A 16,569-nucleotide genomic window follows, 5' to 3' on the forward strand; every position below is an offset into this window, starting at 1 on the left:
AGAAACATCGCTGAGCCTGAGAAGCGAATTGTAAGGAAAATAGAAATAATAATAATAATAAAAATAATAATAATAATAATAATAATAATAATAATAATAATAATAATAAGAGAAATAATAATAATAATAAATAATAAGAATAATATAATAATAATAATAATAATAATAATAATAATAATAATAATAATAATAATAATAATAATAACATAAGTCTTGAAATGGAGAAACAAAACCACTATTATATATATGTAAATATATTCAAAAATAAATCTGCACAGATAGTTTCGGGAATCAAGCAGTTTCCCGAAAGCTCTCTGTATATCGTTATATTTGAATATATGTAAATATTCATGGCTGAGGATTTAGTTCTCCATTAATACTACTACTACTACTACTACTACTACTACTAATAATAATAATAACTATAATAATAATAATAATATTAATAATAATATAATAATAATAATAATAATAATAATAATAATAATAATAATAATAATAATACTAGTTTTTATTTGCGTAATATCTTGACGTGAGTGAAATATTTACTGTTTTCTGTTTTTTTATTGGTCTGACAAATATTATTTAATTCCAGATTATTATTATTATTATTATTATTATTATTATTATTATTATTATTATTATTATTATTATTATTATTTTATATCAAAGTGAAACCCATTCATCGCGAGTAAGTCTACGGGAATGAAACCCCCTTTTCATTACAAAGCTGGCATACTTCCAGTGATGCCAGACAATATCCTGTGAGGATACAAGGACGTAGAGTCCTTCGAGATCCTTCAAGAGAGTCCTTGGCATCCTCTTTGACAGTGTATGTTTTTATGGACATCCGTCAACGCGAGCGTGAATACGCGCTTGCACGAAACTGGGTCACTCTGATCTATAGGATTTAAAAGTTACTCACGCCAATATGTTTTGGGGTAAGGCCCAATTTTATAAGAAATCTTCATAGAAATATAATGCATTGGACAGAAGAACTTGTTTAATGCTTCATAATTTATTAATAAATAATAATAATAATAATAATAATAATAATAATAATAATAATAATAAAATCCAAGTGAATCTTGTTATATCTGCCCAGTGAGGGCGGGATAGGAATAGGATCGGGAAGGTAGGGGGAGACATGACATATTTACCCTCTCCTCCTGCAAACCTGTTTGTCCGCCCCTGGTGGGCAGGGTAGGTAGGGGATTGGGAGGGTAGGGGAGACATGACACATCCACCCTTCTCCTGCAAACATGTTTGCCCGTCCAGAGTGGGGGCGTGGTAGGCAGGGGATCAGGAGGGTAGGGGGAGACATGACACACCCACCCTCCACCTGCAAACATGTTTGTCCGTCCCGAGTGGGAGCGTGGTAGGTAGGGGATCAGGAGGGTATAGGAGAGACATGACACATCCACCCTTACTTCTGTAATATCTTGATATGTATTATTGAATATTTTCTGCTTTTTTCATAGATCTGTCAAAGGCTATTTAATTCCAGATTATTATTATTATTATTGTTATTATTATTAAAAAGATAAACTCCGTTTCATAGGGACCAAGCCCACAGGGGACATTGACTTGAAAATGAGATTTCCAAAGACGTCTCCATCCTTTCTGTATTTCCCATCACCTTCTGTTAATTCTTTCAAATGAACCCCATAATATTCTTTGGAAGGTTCTTGAACTTGAACCCAATGGTCCTTTTGGTGGGCTTGTTCCGTATGAATAGGGGTTTATCTTCTGAATAATAATAATAATAATAATAATAATCGTTACGTTTCGGTGTTGATGTGGTCAGACATGTAGATACAGATAAGAAAAAATAACAGAATTTAAAAGCAAGAAATAATTGCTAAATATTTTATTAAAGCATTGTAGAAGTTATGAAACAATTTATTTTTTTCTTCATGGATTTTTTGAATTTTATACAAAAAAGACTATTTACCGAACTATTGGGCAAAATAATTATTCTACATACAAATTAATTAATCATTTTACATTGATAAAATAATTATTATACATAGATTTTAAATATTGTTTTACATAGGTCAAAAATTATTTTATGTAGATTGAATCATTATTCTACAAAGATTAAATAATTATTTTATACAAACTAAATAATTATGCTACATAGCCTAAATAATCATTTTATATAGAATAAATCATAATTTTACCAAGATTAAATAATTATGCTACATAGACCAAACAATTATGCCACATAGATAAAATAATTATTCTACATAGATTAAATAATTATTCTACAGATATTAAATAATCATTTTACATAGATTAGATAACTCTGCTATATAGATTAAATAATAATTCTAAATAGATTAAATAATTACTATACATGGATTAAATAATTATGCTACATAGATTAAATGATTATGCTACATAGATTAAATGATTATGCTACATAGATTAAACACTCATTCTAAAGAGAATAAACACCATAATTAGCGTAAATAATCATTCTACATAAATTAAGTAATTATGCTACTTAGATTAGATAACCATTCTACATAGATTAAATAATCATTCTACATAGAGTATATGAGTATTCTACATCGATTAAATAATTATGCTACATTGATTAAATAACCTTTCGACGAAGATTAAATAAATCGGTGTAAGATCAGGTTCATCAGTCGAAATTCTTAAGAATAGCTCAACAGCTATTGTCTGTCTAAATCTGAATATAAATTAAGCAAATATGCAAGTGAAAGCTTTAATATTTTCCAAGAATATCAAACAAATGTGCAAGTGAAAGTTTTTATAATTTCCAGGAATATTAAATAAATATGCAAGTGAAAGTTATAATAATTTCCAGGAATATTAAGCAAATAGCAAGTGAAAGTTTTAATAATTTCCAAGAATATCAAACAAATACGCAAGTGAAAGTTTTAATAATTTCCAGGAATATCAAACAAATATGCAAGTGAAAGTTTTTATAATTTCCAGGAATATTAAGCAAATATGCAAGTAAAAGTTATAATAATTTCCAGGAATATTAAGCAAATATGAAAGTAAAAGTTATAATAATTTCCAGGAATATTAAGCAAATAGCAAGTGAAAGTTTTAATAATTTCCAAGAATATCAAACAAATACGCAGGTAAAAGTTTTAATAATTTCCAGGAATATTAAGCAAATATGCAAGAGAAAGTTTTAATAATTTCCAGAAATATTAAGCAAATATGCAAGAGAAAGTTTTAATCATTTCTAAGAATATTAAGCAAATATGCAAGAGAAAGTTGTAATAATTTCCAGGAATATCAAGCAATTATGCAAGTGAAAGTTATAATAATTTCCAGGATTATTAAGCAAATATGCAAGTGAAAGTTTTAATAATTTCCAAGAATATCAAACAAATATGCAAGTGAAAGCTTTAATCATTTCCAGGAATATTAAGCAAACATGAAAGTGAAAGTTTTAATTATTTCCAGGAATACTAAGCAAATATGCAAGTGAAAGCTTTAACAATTTCCAAGTACAATCTCTTTCCATTTACATAAAAAATACAGGTCATTAAATCAAACAACTAATACTCAATAAAATATTAGGACTAAGCCTCCTTTTAAGAGTCGAAATTGAAAATCAAAATACACACGAATGAAAATTTAATTCTGTAAAAAAAAAAAAATTGAACAGAAATTTGCAAGAAACCCTTTTGCATCATGGAGAGAAAGATTGAACGACAGAAATAAAGATAGATAGCTAAACAGATAGACAACCAGATAGACAGTTAAACAGATAGATAGACAGTCTGGCCATGGATTCTAGTGCACCCTTCAACCCCGACCTACATAACCTCGTCCCAACGGCAAAAACCTTTTTATTTTCTTTCTCTCTATTTATTTTTTTTTTTTTCCTCAGGCGGAAGGACAAAGTGTCATAAGAACAACAGAGAAAGGGAGATAAATTGTCCTCCACATATCGGCCATAACAAGGCAGCCTTGACTGATATCGGTGTCCGCTGTGTTGCTCCCAAAGGAGACGACGACACGGGCTCTTGACGGGCAAAAAAAAAAAAAAAAAAAAAAAAAAAAAAAAAAAAAAAAAAAGTAAAAAAGAAGTGATGACAGGGAGAAGCCAGGAAGGAAGATACTAGAAGAAGAAGAAGATGGGGATAAGATGAAGATTCGAGTGTCGATGACATGGGGAGAGAAGACGCCAGGGATGTACTGGCTTGCTGTGTCAGGTGACCTTCGTTGTATTATTTTTTTCTATTTTATTTTGTTCATTTACACGAAAATCAATCAAAATAAGGACGAACAAATATGTGATCTTTTTTATTATTCTTCTTATAATTCTATTTTGTTTCTTTACACGAAAACAGAAGAAAATCACGACGAAAAATCAACTGAGAGTGCGAAATCAATGTAAGATTCAGCAACACGCTCCTAGGAACACCATTACGAAGAATATTTTTTTATTCCATTTTGTTTCTTTTCGCGGCCATAAATGCAAAATAAGGAAGAAAAACGCGTGACTGTATTATTATTATTCTTTTTATAATTCAACTTGGTCTCTTTACACGATAATAACAGAAATCAAGACGAAAACACCTGAAAATATCAATGTAGGATTCAGATGCAAGTCATAATGAACACCATTACGAAGAGGTTCAAAATAATGTTTGTTATTTTTCGTAAAATTAAAAGGGAAACAGTACATTACGTTTAGGTCATCTGTCGACAAACTTAGGACAGATGAAGTCTGTTCATGGTAAGATACAAACAGACAGACAGACAGAATGAAAGACAGTGCGTCTTTATCATCCATCAGTCTGAACAAGGACATTTTGACTAGAGTCTCGCTAATTATGTATCTTTTTCATAAGAATAACTGTAATATGATACACTTTATGTTAACTAACTTCGGGTACCTGATAATTGCGCTCTCTCTCTCTCTCTCTCTCTCTCTCTCTCTCTCTCTCTCTCTCTCTCTGGGTAACCTAATAATTACTGTCGATAATCAAACCTGAATATAGCTAAATTTGTAAAACATTTTCTCATAATAACGAAGCGAAACCTGACAATTATTCCAAAAATAATTATTCATCTGAAATCATCAAACGAAAGTCGCTCTCTCTCTCTCTCTCTCTCTCTCTCTCTCTCTCTCTCTCTCTCTCTCTCTCTCTCTACAAAAGCCATCTAAAACGTGAAGAAATTTTCTTAAAATAATATAACCAAAGCAGACAATTATTAGAAAATTAATATTCTTCTGAAACCATCTCTCTCTCTCTCTCTCTCTCTCTCTCTCTCTCTCTCTCTCTCTCTCTCTCTCTCTCTCTCGAGGAAACTTCGTCGCAATAGGGAAACGTCCAAAAAGACCCTCACCGACAACTGGGCCCACATTCGCACCCCAGGAACCCCAAAATATCTCGGTGACGTCATGTCTACAAAGACAACAATGACCCAGTACCTTCATAGACTTGTTCTGGGTTTGATGGTTTATAAAAAAAGATTCTATAAAGAGTTTATGGGGACATTGCCTGCCATATATTAGGGGTTTTGGTGGTTGAGAACTGCTCTCTCTCTCTCTCTCTCTCTCTCTCTCTCTCAACTATTTTCAGATAGAGATTTCAAACGTTTGGAAATAATTTACTGCAAGGATAAATCAAGATTGATGAGATATGACATTTGATATCCGTTCTCTCTCTCTCTCTCTCTCTCTCTCTCTCATTAAAACAAGAAGCATAAATGTGTGATACAGATGTCCATATCATTTTGCCCCATATGCAGGAATTATTAAGATTAGTAACCATGTAGCGGAAATAATAAATGTAATCTAACTCAATCCTAATCACAAAGAGACAGAGACAGAGACAGAGACAGAGACAGAGAGAGATCACCGATACACTATTTTTTAGAATCCAACTATGTAATAATATAGTTTCACAACATAAATTTAGGTATATTTCTGATTTGTGTGTGTGTGTGTGTGTGTGTGTGAGAGAGAGAGAGAGAGAGAGAGAGAGAGAGAGAGAGAGAGAGAGAGAGAGGTGACCGTGAACATACTATTATAATCCAGTAATATAATAATAACACAGTTTCAAAACAAAAATTCAGAAATATTTCTGACAGACAGATAAATATTTTACTGCAAAACATTTATCTAGATATATTCCCGAGAGAGAGAGAGAGAGAGAGAGAGAGAGAGAGAGAGAGAGAGAGAGAGAGAGAGAGAGATTATCCCAATATTCGATAAATTCGTATGCATAAAAAAAAAACTGAATCTCATTTGCATTCATTAAAAAAACATGACACATCTCGATCTATGATTAATGACAGTTTCAACCCTGACCCCCAGCACGAAATCGGGTTCTCGTCTATTGCAACGGCAAATTAAATTGTTTCTCATTAAAAGGATAATTCGAAAATTGAGGATATTTTCAAGGTCGGTGGGATGACCCACACAGCGCCCCCCGCCCCCCCCCCCCCTTCTCCAGTATTGACGTGTGTATAATACTGTCGGGTAAATATATAAAATTGAAGGTGTATATAAAATTGACGTGTATTATAAACAACTGACGGTTGTATAAAACTGACGGGTAAATATATGAAATTAACGGATATATGTACACAATTGAGGAATATACCTATATACAAAACTGACGAATGTATATACAAAAACTAACAGGTGTATAAGAATTAGGGGATATAAAGCTGACGAGTATATATATATATATATATATATATATATATATATAATATATATATATATATATACATACCTACATACATATATATATATATGTATATATATATATATACATATATATATATATATATATATATATATATATATATATATATATATAGGTATGTATGTAGGTATGTATATTTATATATATATATATATATATATATATATGCATATATATATATATAGTATATATATATATATATATATATATATATATATTATATATATATATATATATATATAATGCCAGGTATATAATTGACGGAAGTAAAGTATAAAATATACGGGTGTACTGAAAGGTGCATAAAAGATACAGCTGTCTCTTTTATACACTAAGTAGATGTATAAAATTAACTGGTGTATAAAATTAGACGAAGGTATAAACATGATGGGTGTATAAAATTAGATGGGAGTATAAATATGACGGGTGCATAAAATTTGAAGGAAGTATAAATCTAACGGGTGTGTAAAACTGACGATTGTATAAAATACAAAGGTGTATGAAATTGACCGGTGTATAAAACTAGCTGCGGTATAAAATTGACGGTACCTCTTTACAGCCCAAAACAGGGGGTACATAAATTCTTTTGTCTTTTAAAGATAAAATTACAGATATATTTATGATATTTCGACTGTAAAGCCGTGCACTAGAACACTTTCGGCTATTCGGAGCATGCCACAGTGAAGAGAAGGAGTTGGAGCAGTTGAACAGCAAAATACAGGAATCTAGAAACTAAAGGAATTGAAGCACAATTATTATTATCATTATTATTATTATTATTATTATTACTATTATATTATTTATTATTATTATTATTATCAGAAGAAGAAGAAGAAGAAGATAAACTCTATTCAAATGGAACAAGACCACTACACAGGCCACTGACTTGAAATTCAAGCTTCGTTTAAAAGAAGTTACGGGAGGTACTTTGATAAATGGAAAGAAGCGGTTAAAAAGAGGAAAAATTACTGAACAAATTAATAAATAAAGAAAAATGTAAGTAAATCATTAAAATACAAGGGAGAATTGTATGAGGGTAGTAATGCATTGCATGTACGCTTGAACATCTGAAGTTCAAGTGCAAGACATCATCAGGGAGGCTGTTCCACACCTTAAAGAAAACCGATTTAAACCAACTCTTGCAAAAGAGCTTAGATTCTTTTTAATGCTTTATCAAGATTTCCTGGTTTAATCGGTATCGACCACATTCAGAATTCCGTAAGGCCTGGGATACATTGGGGGTACAATTTGAATGACAGATAAATTGAAAATGACCTTTAAAAATAAAACAATATATTTCAGCGTCCCGTTTTCATTCATAAAAACTGAATGTCTTTTGTGTCTCATCTTTTGAACAAAACAATCACCTGATTTACTGTGATGGGGAAAATAACCTTCCAAAGTCATAGCCTTCACATAAACTTAAAACTGAGAGAGAGAGAGAGAGAGAGAGAGAGAGAGAGAGAGAGAGAGAGAGAAGCAACTCAATAAGACTCTGTCGTCTAAAGGAAATAACTTCACGTTTTGGGGGAATTGTTTTTTCCCCAAAAATTAATCCCTCTGCAATTAAGTAATTTCTCTTATCAAGATGAAATCCCGGCCAAAATCCCACAGGACCCTTAAATCAATCCCCTAAACCCCGTAATCTCCCTTCGGCAATTAAAGGTCTTTCAATCGTGCTTTCTCCACCACGTCTCATTGGGCTAAAATATATCTTTTTCTTTTTATTTTCCTTTGTTTTTTTTTTTCTCTCTCCAAAAAATCCTTATTTTCCCAAAGAATAGGATTCCTTGTAAGGATCAAACGTTCTTGGATCCTTGGTGTGTGTGTGTGTGTGTGTGTAGAGAGAGAGAGAGAGAGAGAGAGAGAGAGAGAGAGAGAGAGAGAGAGAGAGAGTCAAATATTATAATTACAAAACAAAAATAATGAATCATGTTTGAACTGAAATTATAGCAAAATAATGAGAGAGAGAGAGAGAGAGAGAGAGAGAGAGAGAGAGAGAGAGAGAGAGAGAGAGAGAGACGCTGGACAACAAGATCCACTTACCTGAAGCATCGCTTGCACCTGTTGGGCCATCGTGTCTGAGGATGGAAGCCCAGGGGGCACAGAGGGTCATTGGCCTTGGGCATTCTGGGTCACATAGGCCTGGGGCCCCACCTGCCAAGGAAAAAACTATTTAAATAAAGGGTTATTTTAAATGGGCTAAGCCCAAAATGCAAATAAAATTATTTCAATAATAGGGCATTTTTTTAGGGGAAACCCCCACCTAAAAAACGGGGAGTTAAGGCCACCTACAAAAAACAATACTCCAATAAAAGAGTATTTTCATTTTGGGGGGCTGAGCCCCACCTGCAAAACAGCATTATTTCAATAAAAGTTATTTCAGGTGATCCCTACTGCAACAAATATATTTCAATAACAAGATTTTTATTTGTGGGGGGGGGGGAGCTAAACCCCTTACAAAACGTTATTTCAATAAAAGGGTATTGTCTTTTGTGGAAGAGCAGAGCCCCATATGCAAAAAACATTATTTTAATATCAGGGTGTATCTAAGGGGGTCGGCCTTACTGCAAAAAAGAATATTTTACTGAATGTGAATTGGCTTTCTGGGGGGGGGGGGCGGGGGGGGGGACTACGCCCCACCTGCAAAAACATTTTATTTAATATTAGGGTAATTTGAGGGTGGGCCCCACCTGAAAAAAAATTCAACTAAAGGGTATTTTCTTTTTCGGAGAGCGCTATGGCCCATCTATGAAAAACATTATTCAATACAAAGGCAGTATTTGGGGCACACCCGCAAAAAAAAATAAAAAATAAAAAAAGGATTCCAATAAACTGGTATTTTATTTTAAGCCCACCCGAAAGGAAAAACATTGTTTCTATGAACAATTATTTTTGGGAGGTTGGCCAACAAATTGCCAACAGCTGGGTATACTCTGAAAAATATTTCTTGTTTGTTTGCACAAGAGTGTTGTCATATGCATTGCCAACACAAAGTTCTCTCTCTCTATCTCTCCTCTCTCTCTCTCTCTCTCTCTGCTCTCTCTCTCTCTCTCTCGCTCTCTCTCTCTCGTTTCTCTCTCTCTTTCACACACACACACGTGTGTGTACTATGCATACACACACACACACACACACAAATATATTATATATATATAATATATACTATATATATATATATATACTATATATATAATATATATATGATATATATACATATATATATATATATATATATAAGTATATATACATACACGTATGTGTATGTATAATGTTTCTTTTCATGGGAAGAATTTTTTAAAGGAGTTACCATTACAATCTCTCTCTCTCTCTCTCTCTCTCTCTGAGAACCTGAAAGGCTTAGAAACACGACGATTGCGAGGACAACTAATGGAAACATTCAAATTACTGAAAGGCATAACAAAAGTAGACAGTCACCTATTTACGTTAAACGAAAACCAGACAAGAATTAATGGATGGTAACTAGAACTGAAGAGATACAACACATCCCATTGTTGGAACTTCTTTACATAGCACAAGATATGTGACACATGGAATAAACTGCCACCAGAAGTTGTAAACAGCAACAGTGCGGGAGAGTTTAAAAGAAAGCTAGATAAAATCATAAGGACACTGTGAATGCACAGTAAAACCTGCTCCTATAGATAAGTGAGCACACGATGTCTCCTCGGATGGACTAACAAGTCTTTGAGACATCCATAATCCTTGTAACTCCTTGCAACTCTCTCTCTCTCTCTCTCTCTCTCTCTCTCTCTCTCTTTTAAATCTTAGGTATCCCATTCCATTAGCATCTGCCTATCCATGAGAAATATTCAATAAATAACGAAACGTTTGCCTGACGCTTGTTTGACGTTTCTTTCGCGCGTTTTCCAGAGACGGTAAAAATCGCGCGCGTTTTTCAGTGACGTAAAAGAACGCTCGCGTTTTTCACGGCTTTTCAAAGTAAACGGACGTTTTTTTCACGGCCATTAAAAAAGAAGTTCGCTTTTTTCAATGCTCTTAAAAAAATACGCGTTTTTTCGCGGCTCTTAAAAATAAAAAACCGTTCGCGTTTTTCACAGCCCTTAAAAAAAATGAGCGCGTATTCTTCACGGCCGTTAAAACTAAACGCGTGCGTTTTCTTCACGGCCGTTAAAAAAAAAAAAGGAAAAAAAAACTCGCGCTCATACACACTTGTCAAGGACGTTCATATTTTTCACGTTTAAAAATAAAGATGATTCACATCACTCCTCTGACATTCGTAGCTGTGCTGTCCAAGAGAGAGAGAGAGAGAGAGAAGAGAGAGAGAGAGAGAGAGAGAGATTAATGAAAAGATGAAAAATTAGGAACCGAATAAGAAGAAGAAGAAGAAGAAGAAGAAGAGAGAGTAAGAGAGAGAGAGAGAGTGAGAGAGATAAAAAATCAAACTTTAAAAAAATAAATACTAAAGAGAACAATTTAAAATTATAGGAAAAGCATGAACCGGAGAGAGAGAGAGAGAGAGAGAGAGAGAGAGAGAGAGAGAGAGAGAGAGAGAGAGAGAGCGGATATCAAATGGCATACCTCATCAATCTTGATTTATCCTCTCAGTAAATCATTTCCCAACGGGTTGTAATCTGCATCAGAAAATAGTTGAGAGAGAGAGAAGAGAGAGAGAGAGAGAGAGAGAGAGAGAGAGAGATGCCTCTATTAATATGCAAATGAGGCTCCTAATATACAATATGCTACCATCTAAACTGTCTTGGCCACGTGAAACAGAAGTGTATATTTATTCAGTTAAATATATAATATAGTAATCATATCGAAAGGAAGCTGTCCAGTGGTATATAATGCATGTAATATAATATAATCTAATTTAATGTAATTTTCAAAATGGCATATACTTTAGTAATTATCTTAATGTAAGCAGGTGGATTCGTCCAACTTTCTGCTACCCATTCAACACCTCATTACAAGATATCAAATTTTAAGTATTGCAGATAAAAGAAGCATTTTTTCAACAGATGAAACCTGACATCTTTCAGTTTCATCCCATATAAGATTTAACTTAAAATATCATAAATTCACGTTTAAATGATGTTAAATGATGTTAACCCTTTGAAACTTCCAGAGTTATCGCCTCGGGAACCTTACTGGTAAATTAATATAATTTGCAAATAATGAGCATAAAAGTAATATAATTAAAAAATTTAATATAATTAAAACATAAAAATAAGAATTACATAATAGAATTAATTCTATATTAATATACTGCAGAGCTATATATATATATATATATATATAATATATATTATATATATATATATATATATATATATTATATAGTATATATATCATATACTATATATATATATATATATACGTATATGTATATATACGTATATATATACATATATATATTATTTATATATTATATATATATATTATATATATATATATATGATACATATATATATATATGTATATATATATGTATATATATAATATATATATAGTATATATGTGTGTGTTGTGTGTGTGTGTGTGTGTGTGTAAATATTTATATTGAATATTAAAAACTAAAATTAAATTATCCAATAAGAAACGAGATCAATTTTTTTAATCAATAACCTTTACAAACCTCCTCCAAGGCAAAACTGTCCAATATCCAAAGAAAGGTCCATATACCCAAGCCTTTAAAAAGGATGATAAGAAGAACGAAGAGGTCACAAATCAGCAAAATCGAAAGCAAGGAGAGGATTCCCAAGTTTCCAAGAATATGAGCAGAAACAATGACTTTCTGAGAATTGCCCCTTTCAGAAATAGTCATGAATCCAGAAACACGAAACCAGGGAGAGAATTCCAAAGCTTTTGAGAAAATCGAAAGAAAAAGGGACTTTGTGAAAACTATCTCTTTAAGAAAGAAAGGTTTTTAGTCTGCAAACACAAGAGCAAGGAGAGAATTTTAAAAACTTCGAGAATATGGAAAGACACAGTGAATCTTTATGCTTATAGTTTGCCACTAGCCACAAGACTAACCGGAAATCCTTTATTTGTAAGCTGTTATTTTTTTTTTTATACCCACCTTTAAATACCCATGTGATGACTTACTGGGCATATATTTGGCACTGTCCCCGCTGCTGAGAGGGAATACAGCTGTGTATATATATATATTATATATATAATATATTATATATATATATATTATATAAATATATTAATAATAGATATATATGCGTGTGTGTGTACCATTATATACTCAAGTAATAAGCAAATATATATACAAATTTTTTAAAAATTAAATATTTATATAATTATATCTTATTTATAATTATTATATAAATATAATATATATATAGATATATAATTATATATATTATATATATCTTATAATTAATATATATATATATATATATATCTATATTAAAATTAAAATTATTATATATTAATATAATAAAAAAAGATATTATATATTATAGATATACATATATATATATAGTATATATATATATATATATATATATATATATATATATAATCTTTCTTACTATAATTTTCCTTTGCATAATTCCTTTAGCCTTAAATAATCTAGACAGTCATTACTGAGTCATTACTCTTTCTTGATTAAACCTTCATACGGCAGTAATTATGATAACGCCCCACAGGGCATAAATATGTATGTTGTTTATGTTTACATACCGTCTATTTTAATCTCGTAAAGACTGGAGAGTTGTGAGGGGGGAGCTTCAGGGAAGGTAGGTATCGTATGAGTTATCGTATGATTTATTGTAAACTTCAGGGATCGCAAATTCTAAGATTTTTATGTTTTAATGTATTATGTCAGGAAGCTGGGATTACGAGTGTGGATCACTGCGCATTATTATTTCAGTAAGCCAAAATGGATAGAAATTATCCACTGGTTGAACTATTAACCCTCTCTCTCTCTCTCTCTCTCTCTCTCTCTCTCTCTCTCTCTCTCTCTCTCTCTTACACACACACACCACACACACCCAAAAGAATGAGCTCATATTCTAAAATGGATAGCGGTTTGCCAACGGTTTTGGATAAGTGGTGCAACATGAACACACACACTCTCTCTCTCTCTCTCTCTCTCTTACACACACACACACACACACACACATAAAAAAATTATCCCATATTCTCAAATGGATAGCGATTTGTCGTTGGTTTTCGATAAGTGGTACAACATGAACACTCTCTCTCTCTCTCTCTCTCTCTCTCTCCTCTCTCTCACACACACACATACACACACACACACACAAAGAATATACGTATTCTGAAATGGATAATTATTTGCCACTATGGATAAGAGTTGCACAATAAACTCACTCTCTCTAACATTGACACATTTCTTATAAGCTTAGAAGGCCAACCAGATCAAATGTATTGTTATGTATCAATATTAATTTTAACAAAACTCCAAAAATCATTCAAGAATGAAACTATTGAATTTTTGCTTACTCGGGAAGTAAGCCTACAAACTACTTTGTTGTTGTTGTTGTTGGTGTACTTATAGTTGTTCTTGTTGGGGAGGGGGGGGGGCCTTGTTAGGAAAGGTCTATGGAAGACCCTAAAAAGGTGTTTTGCGTTCAGTTAAGGATCCAGGAATTTTGGGATAGGCTATTTATGATTTATTTATTTGAATGAAAATATACAAAATAAGTAAAGTGTATGTTAAACATAACATAAACATTATTTCTAATAAAATAATTCGTATTTATTTTAATTTTCGTTGGTGAAACAAGGCTCTATTTGACTGTAAATTTTAGCACGTTCTAATTTACGTTAAAACCTAGGAATATAATGTTTGCAACTTATGCATGAGGGGAAAACCTTGCACGCGTTCCGAGTAAGCTGGAGGTCGGATCACGCCTTGTTAACAAAAAATAGAATGTTTTTCATTCTACGCAAACACAAAGAGGTGGTCATCTTCAGAAAATGTGCTGCCATGAAGCCATTTTAACCACACAACAACAAACAAAAAAGCCACTATACCAGAAAACAGGGAAAGTTTTTTTAACACGGCCAGCCTAATGACTCCAGCTCAGTCACTTTAATTAGCTAATTATGCAATTCAAAGCTTTGATTTGCATAATTTGCGAATTACGTAACTTGCGAATTACGTTAATGAATCCTCTATTGAAAAAGCGGACACCATCTACGTCGACCAGACAAAAATTCAGCTGCGTCAAAAGTTGACGATCGACTGAGCTTTTCAAACGTCGGGTACGAGAATGAATGAGGTGAAACATTAAAAGGAAAATTATAATGACACTGTAGAAGGGAACAGGTCAGAGTTCAAAGGTTGTTCTTTCAAGCAGGAGGTCAATTTAATGATCGGGTCATCACCAGGTGTCCAAGACCTGTTTGCCTTTGCTGGAATATCAGGTTATCTTCAGTCACATGAGAATTCAAGTTTCCCCTATTTAGTCGCAAGCGTATTCAGGTTTTCCCTACTTGGTCACAAAATTATTCAAGTTTCCCCTACTTAGTCACAAGAATTTGAAATCTTCCCTATTCAGTCACAAGAGTATTCAAGTTTCCCATACTCAGTCACAGGAGCATTCAAATTTTTTTTAAATAAGTCACAAGAACATTCAAGTTTTCCCTTACTCAGTCACAAAGGTATTAAAGTATTTCCTACTTAGTCATAAGAGTATTCAAGTCTTCCATACTACATAGCAAGAGTATTCAAGTTTTGCCTACTCAGTCACAAGGGTATTCAAGTTTTACCTACACAGTCACGAGGGTTTTCATGTTTTGCCTACTCAGTCACAAGGGTATTCAAGTTTTGGCTGACTATCAGTCGATTGGGGACTATTTTCAAAGTTTTGCCTACTCAGTCACAAGGGTATTCTAGTTTTGCCTACTCAGTCACAAGGGTATTCTAGTTGTTTTGCCTTACTTCCAACGTCACAAGGGTATTCTAACGGTTTTGCCTCACTCAAATCACAAGGGTACTTCAGCGGTGGTTGCCTACCTTAGTCCACAAGAATATTCAAGTTTTGCCTACTCAGTCACAAGGGTACTCAAGTTTTGCCTACTTAGTCACAAGGATATTCAAGTTTTGCCTACTCAGTCACAAGGGTACTCAAGTTTTGCCTATTTCCATCACCCCAAGGGCGGGTATTCCAAAGTTATTTTGCCCCTAACTCAGTCACAAGGGTATTCAAGTTTTGCCTACTCAGTCACAAGGATATTCAAGTTTTGCCCTAACTCACAGTCACAACGTGGTTATTCTAGTTTGGTTTTTGCCTACTCAGTCAATTAAGTGGGTATTTCTAGTTTTTGGGCCTACCATCCAGTCTATAAGTGGGTATTTCAAGTTTTTGTCTAACTCAAGTTATAAGGGTATTCAAGTTTGCCTTTTACCTCACTCGAACAATGGGTATTCCAAGGTTTGGCCTACTCAAGTCAACAAGTGGTATATTCAAGTTTTGCCCTACTCAGTTCCACAAGAAGGGTTATTCAAACGGTTCTTTTGCTAACTCAAGTTCATAAGGTGTATTCAAGTTTTGCCTACTCAGTCACAAGAGTATTCAAGTTTTGCCTACTCAGTCACAAGGGTATTAAAGTTTTCCCTACTCAGTCACCAGCATATTGAAGTTTTGGCTATTAAGTCTTAAGAGTATTCAAGTTTTGCCTACTCAGTCACAAGGGTATTCACGTTTTGCCTACTCAGTCACAAGGGTATTTAAGTTTTGCTTACTCAGTCACCAGTGTATTCAAGTTTTGCCTATTCAATCATAAGGGTATTCAAGTTTTGCCTACTCAGTCACAAGAGTATTCAAGTTTTGCCTACTCAGTCACAAGGGTATTCAAGTTTTGCCTACTCAGTCACATGGGTATT

The 16,569-nt window shown here is 32.9% G+C and overlaps 1 protein-coding gene across 1 annotated transcript in view; it reads right to left on the minus strand.

The window, feature by feature from the left end:
* LOC135202599 (trichohyalin-like) overlaps positions 1-16,569 on the minus strand; it is a 201,827-nt gene that overhangs the window by 117,632 nt on the left and 67,626 nt on the right. The window contains exon 2 of the mRNA XM_064232112.1: positions 8,766-8,876. Coding sequence (XP_064088182.1) covers positions 8,766-8,848 — 83 coding nt within the window. The 5' untranslated portion in view covers positions 8,849-8,876. The remainder of the gene's footprint in view (positions 1-8,765; positions 8,877-16,569) is intronic.

Source organism: Macrobrachium nipponense, chromosome 24, assembly GCF_015104395.2.
Source record: "Macrobrachium nipponense isolate FS-2020 chromosome 24, ASM1510439v2, whole genome shotgun sequence".
NCBI lineage: Eukaryota > Metazoa > Arthropoda > Malacostraca > Decapoda > Palaemonidae > Macrobrachium > Macrobrachium nipponense.